The sequence below is a fragment of the Prionailurus viverrinus genome, chromosome D1, assembly GCF_022837055.1.
Source record: "Prionailurus viverrinus isolate Anna chromosome D1, UM_Priviv_1.0, whole genome shotgun sequence".
Classification (NCBI taxonomy): Eukaryota; Metazoa; Chordata; class Mammalia; order Carnivora; family Felidae; genus Prionailurus; species Prionailurus viverrinus.
In genome coordinates, this window is record NC_062570.1 from 60,999,314 (window position 1) to 61,014,059 (window position 14,746).

At 39.3% G+C, this 14,746-nt stretch overlaps 2 protein-coding genes across 2 annotated transcripts in view; both read left to right on the plus strand.

Moving 5' to 3' along the window:
• The window catches only part of LOC125177121 (olfactory receptor 51H1-like), a 307,668-nt gene that overhangs the window by 219,125 nt on the left and 73,797 nt on the right, over nt 1-14,746 (plus strand). The window lies entirely within an intron of this gene.
• LOC125177122 (olfactory receptor 51F2) lies at nt 9,442-10,389 on the plus strand. Its single transcript, XM_047879195.1, has one exon. It carries the CDS (start codon nt 9,442-9,444, stop codon nt 10,387-10,389), a length of 948 nt encoding a protein of 315 aa, XP_047735151.1.

Below are 14,746 nucleotides of genomic sequence, written 5' to 3' on the forward strand. Positions count from 1 at the left end.
CTTGTTAACAATCTGGGATGGATAGTCCTTTGTTGTCTTGTGCATTTGAGGATATAAGCATCCCTGACGTGGACCCACTAGATGCCAGTACACTCCCTCCCCAGTCGTGACAACCAAAACCGTCCCCAGGCATTGCCAAATGATCCTTGCTGGAGGGGATGGTAGTGCAAAATTCCCTCTTTTTCACTCTACTAGAATTTTAGAAATACTCTTTTTTTTTCTTCAAATTTGGTTTCTTCAAATATCCTCATCATTGCCATTTCTTTCTTTCTTTCTTTCTTTCTTTCTTTCTTTCTTTCTTTTCAATATATGAAATTTATTGTGAAATTAGTTTCCATACAACACCCAGTGCTCATCCCAAAAGGTGCTCTCCTCAATACCCATCACCCACCCTCCCCTCCCTCCTACCCCCCATCAACCCTCAGTTTGTTCTCAGTTTTTAAGAGTCTCTTATGATTTGGCTCTCTCCCACTCTAACCTCTTTTTTTTTTTTCTTCCCCTCCCCCATGGGTTTCTATTAAGTTTCTCAGGATCCACATAAGAGTGAAAACATAGGGTATCTGTCTTTCTCTGCATGGCTTATTTCACTTAGCATCACACTCTCCAGTTCCATCCACGTTGCTACAAAGGCCCATATTTTGTTCTTTCTCGTTGCCCTGTAGTACTCCATTGTGTATATAAACCACAATTTCTTTATCCATTCATCAGTTGATGGACATTTAGGCTCTTTCCATAATTTGGCTGTTGTTGAGAGTGCTGCTATAAACATTGGGGTACAAGTGCCCCTATGCCTCAGTACTCCTGTATCCCTTGGGTAAATTCCTAGCAGTGCTAATGCTGGGTCATAGGGTAGGTCTATTTTTAATTTTCTGAGGAACCTCCACACTGTTTTTCAGAGTGGCTACACCAGTTTGCATTCCCACCAACAGTGCAAGAGGGTTCCCGTTTCTCCACATCCTCTCCAGCATCTATAGTCTCCTGATTTGTTCATTTTGGCCACTCTGACTGGCGTGAGGTGACATCTGAGTGTGGTTTTGATTTGTATTTCCCTGATAAGGAGCGACGTTGAGCATCTTTTCATGTGCCATCCGGATGTCTTCTTTAGAGAAGTGTCTATTCATTTTCTGCCCATTTCTTCACTGGATTATTTGTTTTTCGGGTGTGGAGTTTGGTGAGCTCTTTATAGATTTTGGATACTAGCCCTTTGTCTGATATGTCATTTGTGAATATCTTTTCCCATTCCGTTGGCTGCCTTTTAGTTTTGTTGGTTGTTTCCTTTGCTGTGCAGAAGCTTTTTATCTTCATAAGGTCCCAGTAATTCACTTTTGCTTTTAATTCCTTGCCTTTGGGGATGTGTCGAGTAAGAGATTGCTATGGCTGAGGTCAGAGAGGTCTTTTCCTGCTTTCTCCTCTAGGGTTTTGATGGTTTCCTGTCTCACATTCAGGTCCTTTATCCATTTTGAGTTTATTTTTGTGAATGGTGTGAGAAAGTGGTCTAGTTTCATTCTTCTGCATGTTGCTGTCCAGTTCTCCCCACACCATTTGTTAAAGAGGCTGTCTTTTTTCCATTGGATGTTCTTTCCTGCTTTGTCAAAGATGAGTTGGCCATACATTTGTGGGTCTAGTTCTGGGGTTTCTATTCATTCCATTGGTCTATGTGTCTGTTTTTGTGCCAATACCATGCTGTCTTGATGATGACAGCTTTGTAGTAGAGGCTAAAGTCTGGGATTGTGATGCCTCCTGCTTTGGTCTTCTTCAAAATTACTTTGGCTATTCGGGGCCTTTTGTGGTTCCATATGAATTTTAGAATTCCTTGTTCTAGTTTCGAGAAGAATGCTGGTGCAATTTTGATTGGGATTGCATTGAATGTGTAGATAGCTTTGGGTAGTATTGACATTTTGACAATATTTATTCTTCCAATCCATGAGCAGGGAATGTCTTTCCATTTCTTTAAATCTTCTTCAATTTCCTTCATAAGCTTTCTATAGATTTCAGCATGCAGATCTTTTACATCTTTGGTTAGATTTATTCCTAGGTATTTTATGCTTCTTGGTGCAATTGTGAATGGGATCAGTCTCTTTCTTTGTCTTTCTGTTGCTTCATTGTTAGTGTATAAGAATGCAACTGATTTCTGTACATTGATTTTGTATCCTGCAACTTTGCTGACTTCATGTATCAGTTCTAGCAGACTTTTGGTGGAGTCTATCGGATTTTCCATGTATAATATCATGTCATCTGCAAAAAGCGAAAGCTTGACTTCATCTTTGCCAATTTTGATGCCTTTGATTTCCTTTTGTTGTCTGATTGCTGATGCTAGAACTTCCAGCACTATGTTAAACAACAGCAGTGAGAGTGGGCATCCCTGTCGTGTTCCTGATCTCAGGGAAAAAGCTCTCAGTTTTTCCCCGTTGAGGATGATGTTGGCTGTGGGCTTTTCATAAATGGCTTTTATGATCTTTAAGTATGTTCCTTCTATCCCGACTTTCTCAAGGGTTTTTATTAAGAAAGGGTGCTGGATTTTGTCGAAGGCCTTTTCTGCATCGATTGACAGGATCATATGGTTCTTCTCTTTTCTTTTATTCATGTGATGTATCACGTTGATTGATTTGCAAATGTTGAACCAGCCCTGCATCCCAGGAATGAATCCCACTTGATCATGGTGAATAATTCTTTTTATATGCCGTTGAATTCGATTTGCTAGTATCTTATTGAGAATTTTTGCATCCATATTCATCAGGGATATTGGCCTGTAGTTCTCTTTTTTTACTGGGTCTCTGTCTGGTTTAGGAATCAAAGTAATACTGGCTTCATAGTATGAGTCTGGAAGTTTTCCTTCCCTTTCTATTTCTTGGAATAGCTTGAGAAGGATAGGTATTATCTCTGCTTTAAATGTCTGGTAGAACTCCCCTGGGAAGCCATCTGGTGCTAGACTCTTATTTGTTGGGAGATTTTTGATAACCGATTCAATTTCTTCGCTGGTTATGGGTCTGTTCAAGTTTTCTATTTCCTCCTGGTTGACTTTTGGAAGCGTGTGGGTGTTCAGGAATTTGTCCATTTCTTCCAGGTTGTCCAATTTGTTGGCATATAATTTTTCATAGTATTCCCTGATAATTGTTTGTATCTCTGAGGGATTGGTTGTAATAATTCCATTTTCATTCATGATTTTATCTATTTGGGTCATCTCCCTTTTCTTTTTGAGAAGCCTGGCTAGAGGTTTGTCAATTTTGTTTATTTTTTCAAAAAACCAACTCTTGGTTTCATTGATCTGCTCTACAGTTTTTTTACATTCTATATTGTTTATTTCTGCTCTGATCTTTATTATTTATCTTCTTGTGCTGGGTTTAGGCTGCCTTTGCTGTTCTGCTTCAATTTCCTTTAGGTGTGATGTTAGATTTTGTATTTGGGATTTTTCTTGTTTCCTGAGATAGGCCTGGATTCCAATGTATTTTCCTCTCAGGACTGCCTTCGCTGCGTCCCAAAGCGTTTGGATTGTTGTATTTTCATTTTCGTTTGTTTCCATATATTTTTTAATTTCTTCTCTAATTGCCTGGTTGACCCACTCATTCTTTAGTCGGGTGTTCTTTAGCCTCCATGCTTTTGGAGGATTTCCAGACTTTTTCCTGTGGTTGATTTCAAGCTTCATGGCATTGTGGTCTGAAAGTATGCATGGTATTATTTCAATTCTTGTATACTTATGAAGGGCTGTTTTGTGACCCAGTATATGATCTATCTTGGAGAATGTTCCATGTGCACTCGAGAAGAAAGTATATTCTGTTGCTTTGGGATGCAGAGTTCTAAATATATCTGTCAAGTCCATCTGATCCAATGTGTCATTCAGGGCCCTTGTTTCTTCATTGACCGTGTGTCTAGATGATCTATCCATTTCTGTAAGTGGGGTGTTAAAGTCTCCTGCAATTACCACATTCTTATCAATAAGGTTGCTTGTGTTTGTGAGTAATTGTTTTATATATTTGGGGGCTCCGGTATTCAGTGCATAGACATTTATAATTGTTAGCTCTTCTTGATGGATAGACCCTGTAATTATTATATAATGCCCTTCTTCATCTCTTGTTACAGCCTTTAATTTAAAGTCTAGTTTGTCTGATATAAGTATGGCTACTCCAGCTTTCTTTTGGCTTCCAGTAGCATGATAAATAGTTCTCCATGCCCTCGCTCTCAATCTAAAGGTGTCCTCATATCTAAAATGAGTCTCTTGTAGACAGCAAATAGATGGGTCTTGTTTTTTCATCCATTCTGATACCCTATGTCTTTTGGTTGGCGCATTTAATCCATTTACATTCAGTGTTATTATAGAAAGATATGGGTTTAGAGTCATTGTGATGTCTGTATGTTTTATGCTTCTAGTGATGTCTCTGGGACTTTGTCTGACAGGATCCCCCTTAGGATCTCTTGTAGGGCTGGTTTAGTGGTGACAAATTCCTTCAGTTTTTGTTTGTTTGGGAAGACCTTTATCTCTCCTTCTATTCTAAATGACAGACTTGCTGGATAACGGATTCTCGACTGCATATTTTTTCTGTTCAATACATGGAAGATCTCGTGCCAATCCTTTCTGGCCTGCCAAGTTTCAAAAGAGAGATCAGTCATGAGTCTTATAGGTCTCCCTTTATATGTGAGGACATGTTTACCCCTTGCTGCTTTCAGAATTTTCTCTTTATCCTTGTATTTTGCGAGTTTCACTATGACATGTCGTGCAGAAGATCGATTCACGTTACGTCTAAAGGGAGTTCTCTGTGCCTCTTGGATTTCAATGCCCTTTTCCTTCCTCAGTTCAGGGAAGTTCTCAGCTATTATTTCTTCAAGTGCACCTTCAGCACCTTTCCCTCTCTCTTCCTCCTCTGGGATACCAATTATGTGTATATTATTTCTTTTTAGTGTATCACTTAGTTCTCTAATTTTCCCCTCATACTCCTGGATTTTTTTATCTCTCTTTTTCTCAGCTTCCTCTTTTTCCATAACTTTATCTTCTAGTTCATCTATTCTCTCCTCTGCCTCTTCAAGCCGAGCTGTGGTGGTTTCCATTTTGTTATGCATTTCGTTTAAAGCGTTTTTCAGCTCCTCGTGACTGTGTTTAGTCCCTTGATCTCTGTAGCAAGAGATTCTCTGCTGTCCTGTATACTGTTTTCAAGCCCAGCAATTAATTTTATGACTATTATTCTAAATTCACTTTCTGTTATATTATTTAAACCCTTTTTGATCATTCATTGGCTGTTGTTATTTCCTGGAGATTCTTTTGAGGGGAATTCTTCCATTTGGTCATTTTGGATAGTCCCTCGAGTGGTGCGGGACTGCGGGCACTTCCCCTATGCTGTCTTGAATAACTGCTTTGGTGGGCAGGGCTGCAGTCAGACCTGATGTCTGCCCCCAGCTCACATCTGGGGCCACAGTCAGACTGGTGTGTGCCTTCTCTTCCCCTCTCCTAGGGGCGGGATTCACTGTGGGGTGGCGTGGCTCGTCTGGGCTACTTGCACACTGCCAGGTTGTGATGCTGGGGATCTGGCATATTACCTGGGGTGGGTAGGCAAGGTGCACAGGGGCAGGAGGGGCAGGCTTAGATCACTTCTCCTTAGGTGATCCACTTCAGGAGGGGCCCTGTGGCAGACCCGCTGCCAGAGGGGTGGCTCCGCAGAAGCACAGCGTTGGGTGTTTGTGTGGAGCAAGCAAGTTCCCTGGCAGGAACTGGTTCCCTTGGGATTTTGGCTGGGGGATTGGCGAGGGAGATGGCTCTGGTGAACCCCTCTGTTCCCCGCCAAACTGAGCTCTGTTGTCCAGGGGCTCAGCAACTCTCCCTCCCTTTATCCTCCAGCCTTCCTGCTTTCCGAGCAGAGCTGTTTACTTGTGACCTCCCAGATGCTAAGTGGAGCTTGCTGTTGGAACACACTCTGTCCGGCCCCTCCGCTTTTGCAAACCAGACTCGGGGGCTCTGCTTGGCGGCAGGCGCCCTTCCACCCCGGCTCCCTCCCGCCAGTCCGTGCAGGGCGCACTGCCTCTCCGCCCTTCCTACCCTCTTTTGTGGGCCTCTCACCTGTGCTTGGCTCCAGAGACTCCATTCTGCTAGTCTTCTGGTGGTTTTCTGGGTTAGTTAGGCAGGTGTAGGTGGAATCTAAGTGATCAGCAGGATGCACAGTGAGCCCAGAGTCCTCCTAAGCCGCCATCTTCCCTACCTCCATCATTGCCATTTCTGTTGGATTTGATTTCTTGGGCTAAATTGGTGATTGATGTTTTTCTATAAAGTCAATTTTATATCTGTTACCCAATATATTGTTATACTTATGCATCCTTAAACCATTATATTTAAAATTTTATTTCTCTATCCTTTTGTTTTCTTTTCCATTTCTTATGCTGTTAATCATGCTTTCTCTAAAATTTTCTTGACCACTTTTAAATAAGTTCATATAGTTTCTTTTTGGCTTTTTTTAAATGTTTATTTATTTTTGAAAGAGAGAGAGAGAGAGATAGAACACAATCAGGGGAGGGGCAGGGACAGAGGGAGACACAAAATCTGAAACAGGCTCCAGGCTCTGACCTGTCAGCACAAAACCCGATGCAGGGCTCAAACCCACAAACTGTGAGATCATGACATCCAAAGTCGGATGCTTAACTGACTGAGCCACCCAGATGCCCCCATATATTTTCTTTTTAAGTAATCAACTTTGGTTTTACAGTTAACTCATTCATTTGTGCTCTTAATCTTTATTAATTTCTTCTTCTTTCACATTTACTTAAATATTTTCCTAGCATCTACTATTGAAAAAATTTTAAAAATAATAGTTTACACCCTTGTTTTCTAATAAATTTATGTTATTCAGACTACACATTACACTCCAGTGTCTTCTTTTATAGATTCTCATATGTGGCTTTCTCATTTTTATTCAGTCTAAAGGATTGTTTTCTTGTTTTTATTTTTCTGGCATAGAGAAGATGCTTAATAAATGGATGTTGTTATTGCTTTGGAGCCCTTGTCATTTTATATTTATAATACGTTATTATTATTTGTAGGTTAATTTAATAGGCATGGTTAGACAGCATGAAGACCTGAAAGATATTATTTTGTGCTTAAATAAAGAAGAGGTGGAAGGAGAAAGTCTTTAGAGTTTGAGCAGAAGGGACTTGGTGATTGGGAAAGATGTAAACATACAGGGCAACTCCCAGAGTTATGATTTAGAGAATTGGTTAATTTTGTGAAAATTATAAGCTTTATTCAGAATATAAAGGATTAAGAACAAGTATAGGGCATAGGGGAAAATGGTCAGTTTGGTTTTGAACATACTGAATTTGATTTACGCATGAGAAATCCATATGGTAATGTTCAGAAGGAACATCTATCTTCAAGAACTTGGAAATCACAGCTGTCATCAGATATTATTTGAAATTTTTCATTAAATAAATGAAAGATGAAACTGTGAGAATAGGCAAGATAATTTAAATGACTTGAGAATGGGCAAAATGCAGATTCCTGAAGGATTTCAAAGTTAAGGTTCTTTGGGTGGGGAGTGGGAAGCCAGAGAGAGAAATTACTGAGTGGTGGGAGAAAAGTAATAGAGATTAGTGCCAGTACGTGAGGAGAGAAAATTCCCAGAAAGAAAGTATCCTTAGAATAATAGGTAAATGAAAGGATAAATGAAAGGATCACAAAAATGAGTCAATCAAGGGCTCCTGGGTGGCTTAATCAGTTAAGTATCTGATTCTTGATTTCTGCTCAGGTCATGATCTTACGGTTTGTGAGTTTGAGCCCTGCATCTGGTTCTGTGCTGATGGTGTGGAGACTGCTTGGGATTCTCTCTCCATGTGTCTCTGCCCCTACCCCCATTCACTCTCACTGTCTCTCTGAAAATAAATAAATAAGCTTTAAAAAAATTAGTAACCAAATCTGGCAATTCTATTTTACTGTTGTTTTCCATAGTGGGTGTAGCCTCAACACCTGATTCTCTGGCCCTTTGTGCACACAGACCATCAATGAGATTCTTTTCCCCAGAAGCCTGAAGAGCTTTGTATTTACATAATTCATAGAGAATTAACACCTGAAACTTAAGACTCTACTCCAGAGATGCTACATTGACCAAAATGTGTCTCTGGAAGGTACAAATTTGAAAAATGTTTGCCAGGGACATTTGTCAGACTGGTTTAGAGATTCTTCCTATGCATTCCTCAGCCTTATTGAATGAAGGAATTGGAGTCTTATATGCAGATTCTGACTTCAGCTTTTCTACTGTCTAACTGTATTATTTGGGGAAAACTACTTAATCACTTTAAACATCAGTATCCTAATAAAAATATTAGGAATGAAAACTTTTTATACCTCATTGGATAGTTGTGATGATTGGATGAGATTATGGATATGAAGATGATTGCATTTGGCACATAGTATGTGTTCAAGAAATGATGGCTATTAAGGTTCTTTGTGTTTTAGGAGCAGCCTGAGCTATTTATCAAAATGTAGTGCTTACTGCACTATGTTAAAATAATGGCAAGGTTTATCTTTCTCTCTCCCTTTGTCTTTCTTCCTCCTTTCCTCCCTTCCTCTCCTCTATCTCTCGATTTTTCCTCCTTCCCTTCCTTTCTTTCTTTCTTTCTTTCTTTCTTTCTTTCTTTCTTTCCTCTCTCCCTTCCTTCCTTCCTTCCTTCTTCATCTACCTTAATTATGTATATGGTTTCTCTCAACAATTAGTACTTTATAAAGATAACCTTAGGAGATTTATGTTTGAGTCTTAGTTTCCGTTCTACCTCCTAGAGTTGGTGTATGGATAAAATTACATGATGCATATAAAATGTCAAATAACACATAGAACTTTCAACAAATGGGAGTTACAATTTTTTTGTTAGGATGGTTCTTTGGACCACCTTGTAATCACATATATAAACATGTGTGTCTTGGGGTTGTCTTTGGCATTCTTCTGTATATTTCCCAGGAAAAAAATAATAATATCCACATTTCAAATGTGACTTGTTTTTTCAGTGCTTTATTTCAGGATTAGTAATTTATTTTCAAAAAATACTTCAAACCATTATATTATTGTATTGTACAGCTGACACTACTATAACACTGTATGTTAATTATACTTCGTAAAAAAATATTAGAAACCAATTTTCTCATCATATTGTTTAAGTGTTCTACTGGGAACGTTGAGAGGAAGGGATGACTTCATTGTGATGTTTGTTGTCATCAAAGAGAACTATAGATTTAAGAAAAATTAGATGTGGAATAATTCAGGGAATCTTCTCTCTTCAATAAATGAGGAGAAGCATGGAGAGAGGCTTCCAGTACTAGCAAGCTCATAAAAAACCTAAAGTACTTACAAAATCAGCAATAGTAACTCAGTGAATGTTAGAGTGCCAGAAAGATGTTCTAAGTGATGAGCTATATATTTATTATTTATCTTATGTTCAGTTATTCGAATATCCCTGTCTTCTCAGTCCCTAATTATGTTGGTCCTCAATAATACCAATGCTCAACTTCTGACCTTCTTCCTGACGGGTATCCCAGGCCTGAGAGAAGCCCAGGTCTGGGTCTCCATCCCTTTTTGTCTCCTGTATGTCATCGCCCTCTCTGGGAACAGCATGATCCTATTTGTGGTCCTCCGTGAGCAGAACCTCCATGAGTCCATGTATTATTTCCTCTCTATGCTTTCAGCCATCGACCTGAGTTTATCCCTGTGCACACTTCCTACTACCCTTGGTGTTTTCTGGTTTGAAGCTCGAGAAATCACCTTAAATGCCTGCATTGCCCAGATGTTCTTTCTCCATGGATTTACTTTCATGGAGTCTGGGGTTCTATTGGCCATGGCCTTTGACCGTTTTGTAGCCATCTGTGATCCACTGAGATATGCCACCATCCTCACCAATGCCAGGATTGCCCAGATTGGGATAAGCATGTTGATAAGGAACGTTGCTGTAATGTTACCAGTGGTGCTCTTTGTCAAAAGGCTGTCCTTCTGCCGTGCTGTGGCCCTTTCACATTCTTACTGCTACCATGTTGATCTCATTCAACTCTCATGCACAGACAACAGAATCAACAGCATCCTTGGTCTGTTTGCACTTTTTTCCACGACGGGGTTTGATTGTCCTTGCATCTTGATCTCCTATGTCCTGATCATTCGATCCGTTCTCAACATTGCCTCCTCTGAGGGGCGGCAAAAAGCCTTCAACACCTGCATATCCCACATCAGCGCTGTTGCCATCTTCTACATCCCTCTCATCAGCTTGTCTCTTGTCCATCGCTATGGCCATTCAGCACCTCTGTTTGTCCACACCATCATGGCCAATGTCTTCCTTCTCATCCCTCCTGTGCTCAACCCTATCATCTACAGTGTGAAGACTAAGCAGATTCGAAAGGCTATTGTCAAGGTCTTAATTCAGAAGCAACAAATCTAATCATTAGTAATCTCAGAGTAGAGACAAAGCCATTTATGAATGAATGCCTTGGTAGAATGGTGTAATTATCCCCAAATGTCCTACATGTGCTTTCAATAACCTAAACTATGCAACTTATAGGTTGTGTGATATTTGCTTAGTTTCCTTGTCAGTAATTCCACATTAATGTTGCCTAAATTTTGTTTCATTTTTCAATGTAAAGTGAGATATATATGTAAACAACTATTCATATGTGCAAGTAGTATGTGTCCTGAATAAAATGTTCGTTCAGACTGCATACGATAAGTCCAGATTTAATGTAGGAAACTTTGTTAATAAACCAATTGTTCTTTTCTAAATGATATAAAAAAGACAATATATAATTTGATGTTTTTCTTCTTAAAATTCTTGATTAACTACAAAAATAGCCATTCTATAGAGTGAATCTTATAAGCATATCAATGTAATTCAACATTGGATAATATATAGGTAGTTCTTTTACCCTCTATTATGTGTAGGAGTATATCTAATGCACATACAAAATGTCATATCAAGTGCTCAGGATCAGTTCCTACTGCTGTTAGCTGAACATTAAAAGTTGGTAATAACATTACTAAACCCAGGAGTGAGGATTACACAGTTTTCCTAAGATTAGCGTTGGTAAGAGGGAACTTATACTCTTTGCTCTTTCTTTATCCTCATCTCTGCCATTATTACTCTATCTGTGGGCCCTCTGAATCAGAAGTAGTATAGCCAAAGCTTGCTGATATTTACACATAGTTTCTTTCTTTCTGATTGTTGACTTCCTCTGAGATGGGTACTGTTTTGTGGATGTTAGCATGAGATGCAATATGTCTACTTCAATATGTATTTCATATACATCTCCTACAGACTACCTTATCTCTTTTCTTTTAAGTTTGCTAGTTCCATTCACTGGCCAGCTATCCAAGCCCTTCAACAAAGTACAGAAGTCCATGTATATCCACATACCTCAGACAACCTCTCTTTTTACATGAAGTTAACAACCAAGGGCACTGTCCATTAAGGGGATTTTCCTTCAGCACTCTTTTTTTTTTTTTTTTTTTTTTTTTTTTTGTGGCCTCCCATATGTGAAGCTATTGTGCTACTGTATTCTACTTCTGGTTAGTGCCAACTTGCCCACTAATCCATCCATGAACCGAGCCTGAATATTTTCCTTCTTTTCCATTAACATATCAGAAACCTTCAGTGAGGCCATGAATGTGAATTAATGGAGAGCATCTATATATCAGTGATAAGTGTCATGGGATCCTGGGACAACTATTCATAAACTTTACTTGTGCTCGTTTTGACTTTGTACTTTGTATTCCCTATAATAATGGTGCAAACTTCACAGATGAGAGTTTTCCCAGCTCATAAATGTAATATAACCAATTATATACTTAGGAACCTGGAGAATAAGCACAGGTATGAAAATCACTGGGCTCACTTGGAGACAAAATTTGCCCAGAATTCCATTAATCATCTTACCCCAATAATCTCATACTTTAATCAAAAAAGAGCATAATGGTATGTTTGGTTGCTTATTATCAGTGAGAGATTGTATCCTATATCCAATAGTTCTCAAAGGTTTTGGGTATCCTCCTTTCCTTAATGAACATTTGTAAATGGACATAGGTCCATTTTGGAAAAGACATGGATAATTTGTATTGCATGTTTCCAGTAGCATAGCAGGTTATTTCATCAGGGACACCAAGATTCATGTTCAGTTAATGGGCTCTGGATATGTGCAGCAACTTAAATCTTTAAATAGGTGAAGCAACTTAAATCTTTAAATTTCCTATTAGGGTGGTTGATGTCAGCCCGATGCTCAGAAGCTCTTTATTTTATTTTATTTTTAAAAAAAAATTTTTTTTCAACGTTTATTTATTTTTGGGACAGAGAGAGACAGAGCATGAACGGGGGAGGGGCAGAGAGAGAGGGAGACACAGAATCAGAAACAGGCTCCAGGCTCTGAGCCATCAGCCCAGAGCCTGACGCGGGGCTCGAACTCCCGGACCGCGAGATCGTGACCTGGCTGAAGTCGGACGCTCAACCGACTGCGCCACCCAGGCGCCCCATAAGCTCTTTATTTTAAATGCATGTCAATTAGCACCCAGTTGCTGTCCATTGCGCTTATCTTCAGAAACATTATCATCTATTGTAATAGGTCACTATAGGTCCTGTCACCCTGATTACCATTTTACCTTTGCTATTCTCTACAGTAATTAAATTTACCTTATGATTTTAAGTCCTTCCATGTGTCTCAGGATCACTTCATCTTCATTGTCAGTAGGGAGGCCAGTTCCACAGGGGCAGATTTCATTGCCAAGTCTAGGCTGCAGAGCATAGCAATCACTGAACTATTCAAAGCTACCAAATACCCTCTTACAAATGCATTCTTTATTGCCTTAGTGAAGGAGTGTCCTCTCTTTTCTCCCAGAGAAAATAATCATGTAATAAATTCTCTGGTCCTACATGATAAATCCGTTCTAACATGTCTACCTCTTTGAGATTTCTATAGTCTATATTTTGCCAAGAAGATCTGACATCTCCATCTAATTTGCTATAGGTAATCATCATGTTCAAGTTTCAATCAACCGTCCCAGCAGTGCATTATCACAGTTGCTAGGTATCCTTGATATAATGTTAAACCTCAAATCATAGATGAGTATCCTCTGTCAATAATGTCAAATTGTTTGTGTCAAATTCTTCTCTATCTTAATTAATATTTATGTCACTGGCCACTTCCTCTGCTGACTTACATCTAATACCTTCGAGATATACTCCTATAGGTATTCATTTGATTCTAGTTAGTACAATCAGGTAGGCTTTGCAATGATGTCACTGGTTAAACTATTTTCTCCCCAAATGTTAATAACATTTCCCTGCTCAAGCTTTACTGAAATCAGACTGGTTATTGGCTTTGGTACAGTGAGAAGAGATGGGGCAAGATCTTGCATAGGAAAAGCATTGTAAAGCATTGTCCTCAGGTTTGGTTTTTGTAAGGTTTCTGTATAAGGTAAAATAAATATCATCTGTAAATCTTCTCATGAGAAGGGAACTCCTTTGGCTAACATGGTATAATCAAAATTTCCAAGATTTTAGGCTTATACACTCAAATGTTAATATCCCAGCAGTGAGGATCATACCACTTCCCCATTTTTTTATTCCCAGTATTTTTCAGTGTTACAACTTTATAAAAGAAGATTTATCAAAACTGAGCATTCAATTTGCCTTGCAGTTCTGTTACTCTTTCAGTTAAATCATGTGCTGGATTTTTAGAAGTATATGATCTTTGGCTGAAGGAGATAAAGATTTCCTTAAATGTTCCTATAGGGGGCATTCTGACTTTCACAGCATGTCCTGAGTTGTCAATTGGCTGTCCTAATCTAATCATTTTCTATTTAAGGTTTCTAATGCAGATACACAGCAGTTATCCCATCTCATAATCTTTATAGTTAATGTTTTTTAGGTAAAAATGAGATTGGATTCAATGTCCATAGTCACCATGTAACCTAATATCTCCCTTCCACCTGAATCTCATCCAACCAACCACAAGTGACAGTCATAGTAATTTTGATGCCATTGCATCTCAGGAATCATTGTAAGCCCACTGACCACTGGCAATAGAGCCTTAGTTGTCAGTTGACCATGCTATTATAATGTGATTCCAGGGAGCATGAGTGAGGGATAGCTGATGTTAAAAAAGGAAAGACAGTGAGATGATACAAAAATTTATTATTGATTTGTACACTGTATTATCCAGACTCCAATCAAGAGACAGAGACCACACAATTATTTGAGAAGAAAAAGTTTAATAAAGAAGTAGATTAACAGGGAAGTAGATTAGCAGGGAAGTTGGCTAGTAAGAGTTAAAAGATGAGAAGAGGATATAAGGAGTAACCACCCCTCCTAGGGTAGAGATGGAACATTCAAGAAAGAGCCCTCTTCTCCTTCCTGTAAGCTTGTGAAGTTATAAGGTGTCTATTGATGAAGCTTGCAAAAAATCTTCCCTCTGGGAGTTCCAAGGAAGGTGCCAACTCTCTGAACTCTAGGTGCCAGACAAGCTTATGACTGCTGGACACTGCTGGAACTGGGATATGGATAGAGTACCCTTTATAGGATTATAATACATTTCCATGTGAGGCTCAGGCTGGGGTAGCTCCAGGCTGCCCTTTTGGGATGAGGGTTGGGTGGCCAGCTTGCTAACTAGATAGCCCTATGTTGCCCTAATTTATATACACATACCCAGGGCTAAGGAGAAGATGTAGGAGATTCTCCTTCAGCTAGAGTGCTGCTCCATACTGTCTGGGCGTCTGGTTATGTCACTGTTCTCCCAGTGAATAGCTGGAGAACA

What these genes read in the sequence shown, in the direction of transcription:
- LOC125177122 (XM_047879195.1), top strand. Translation starts at nt 9,442, where the DNA reads ATGTTGGTCCTCAATAATACCAATGCTCAACTTCTGACCTTCTTCCTG.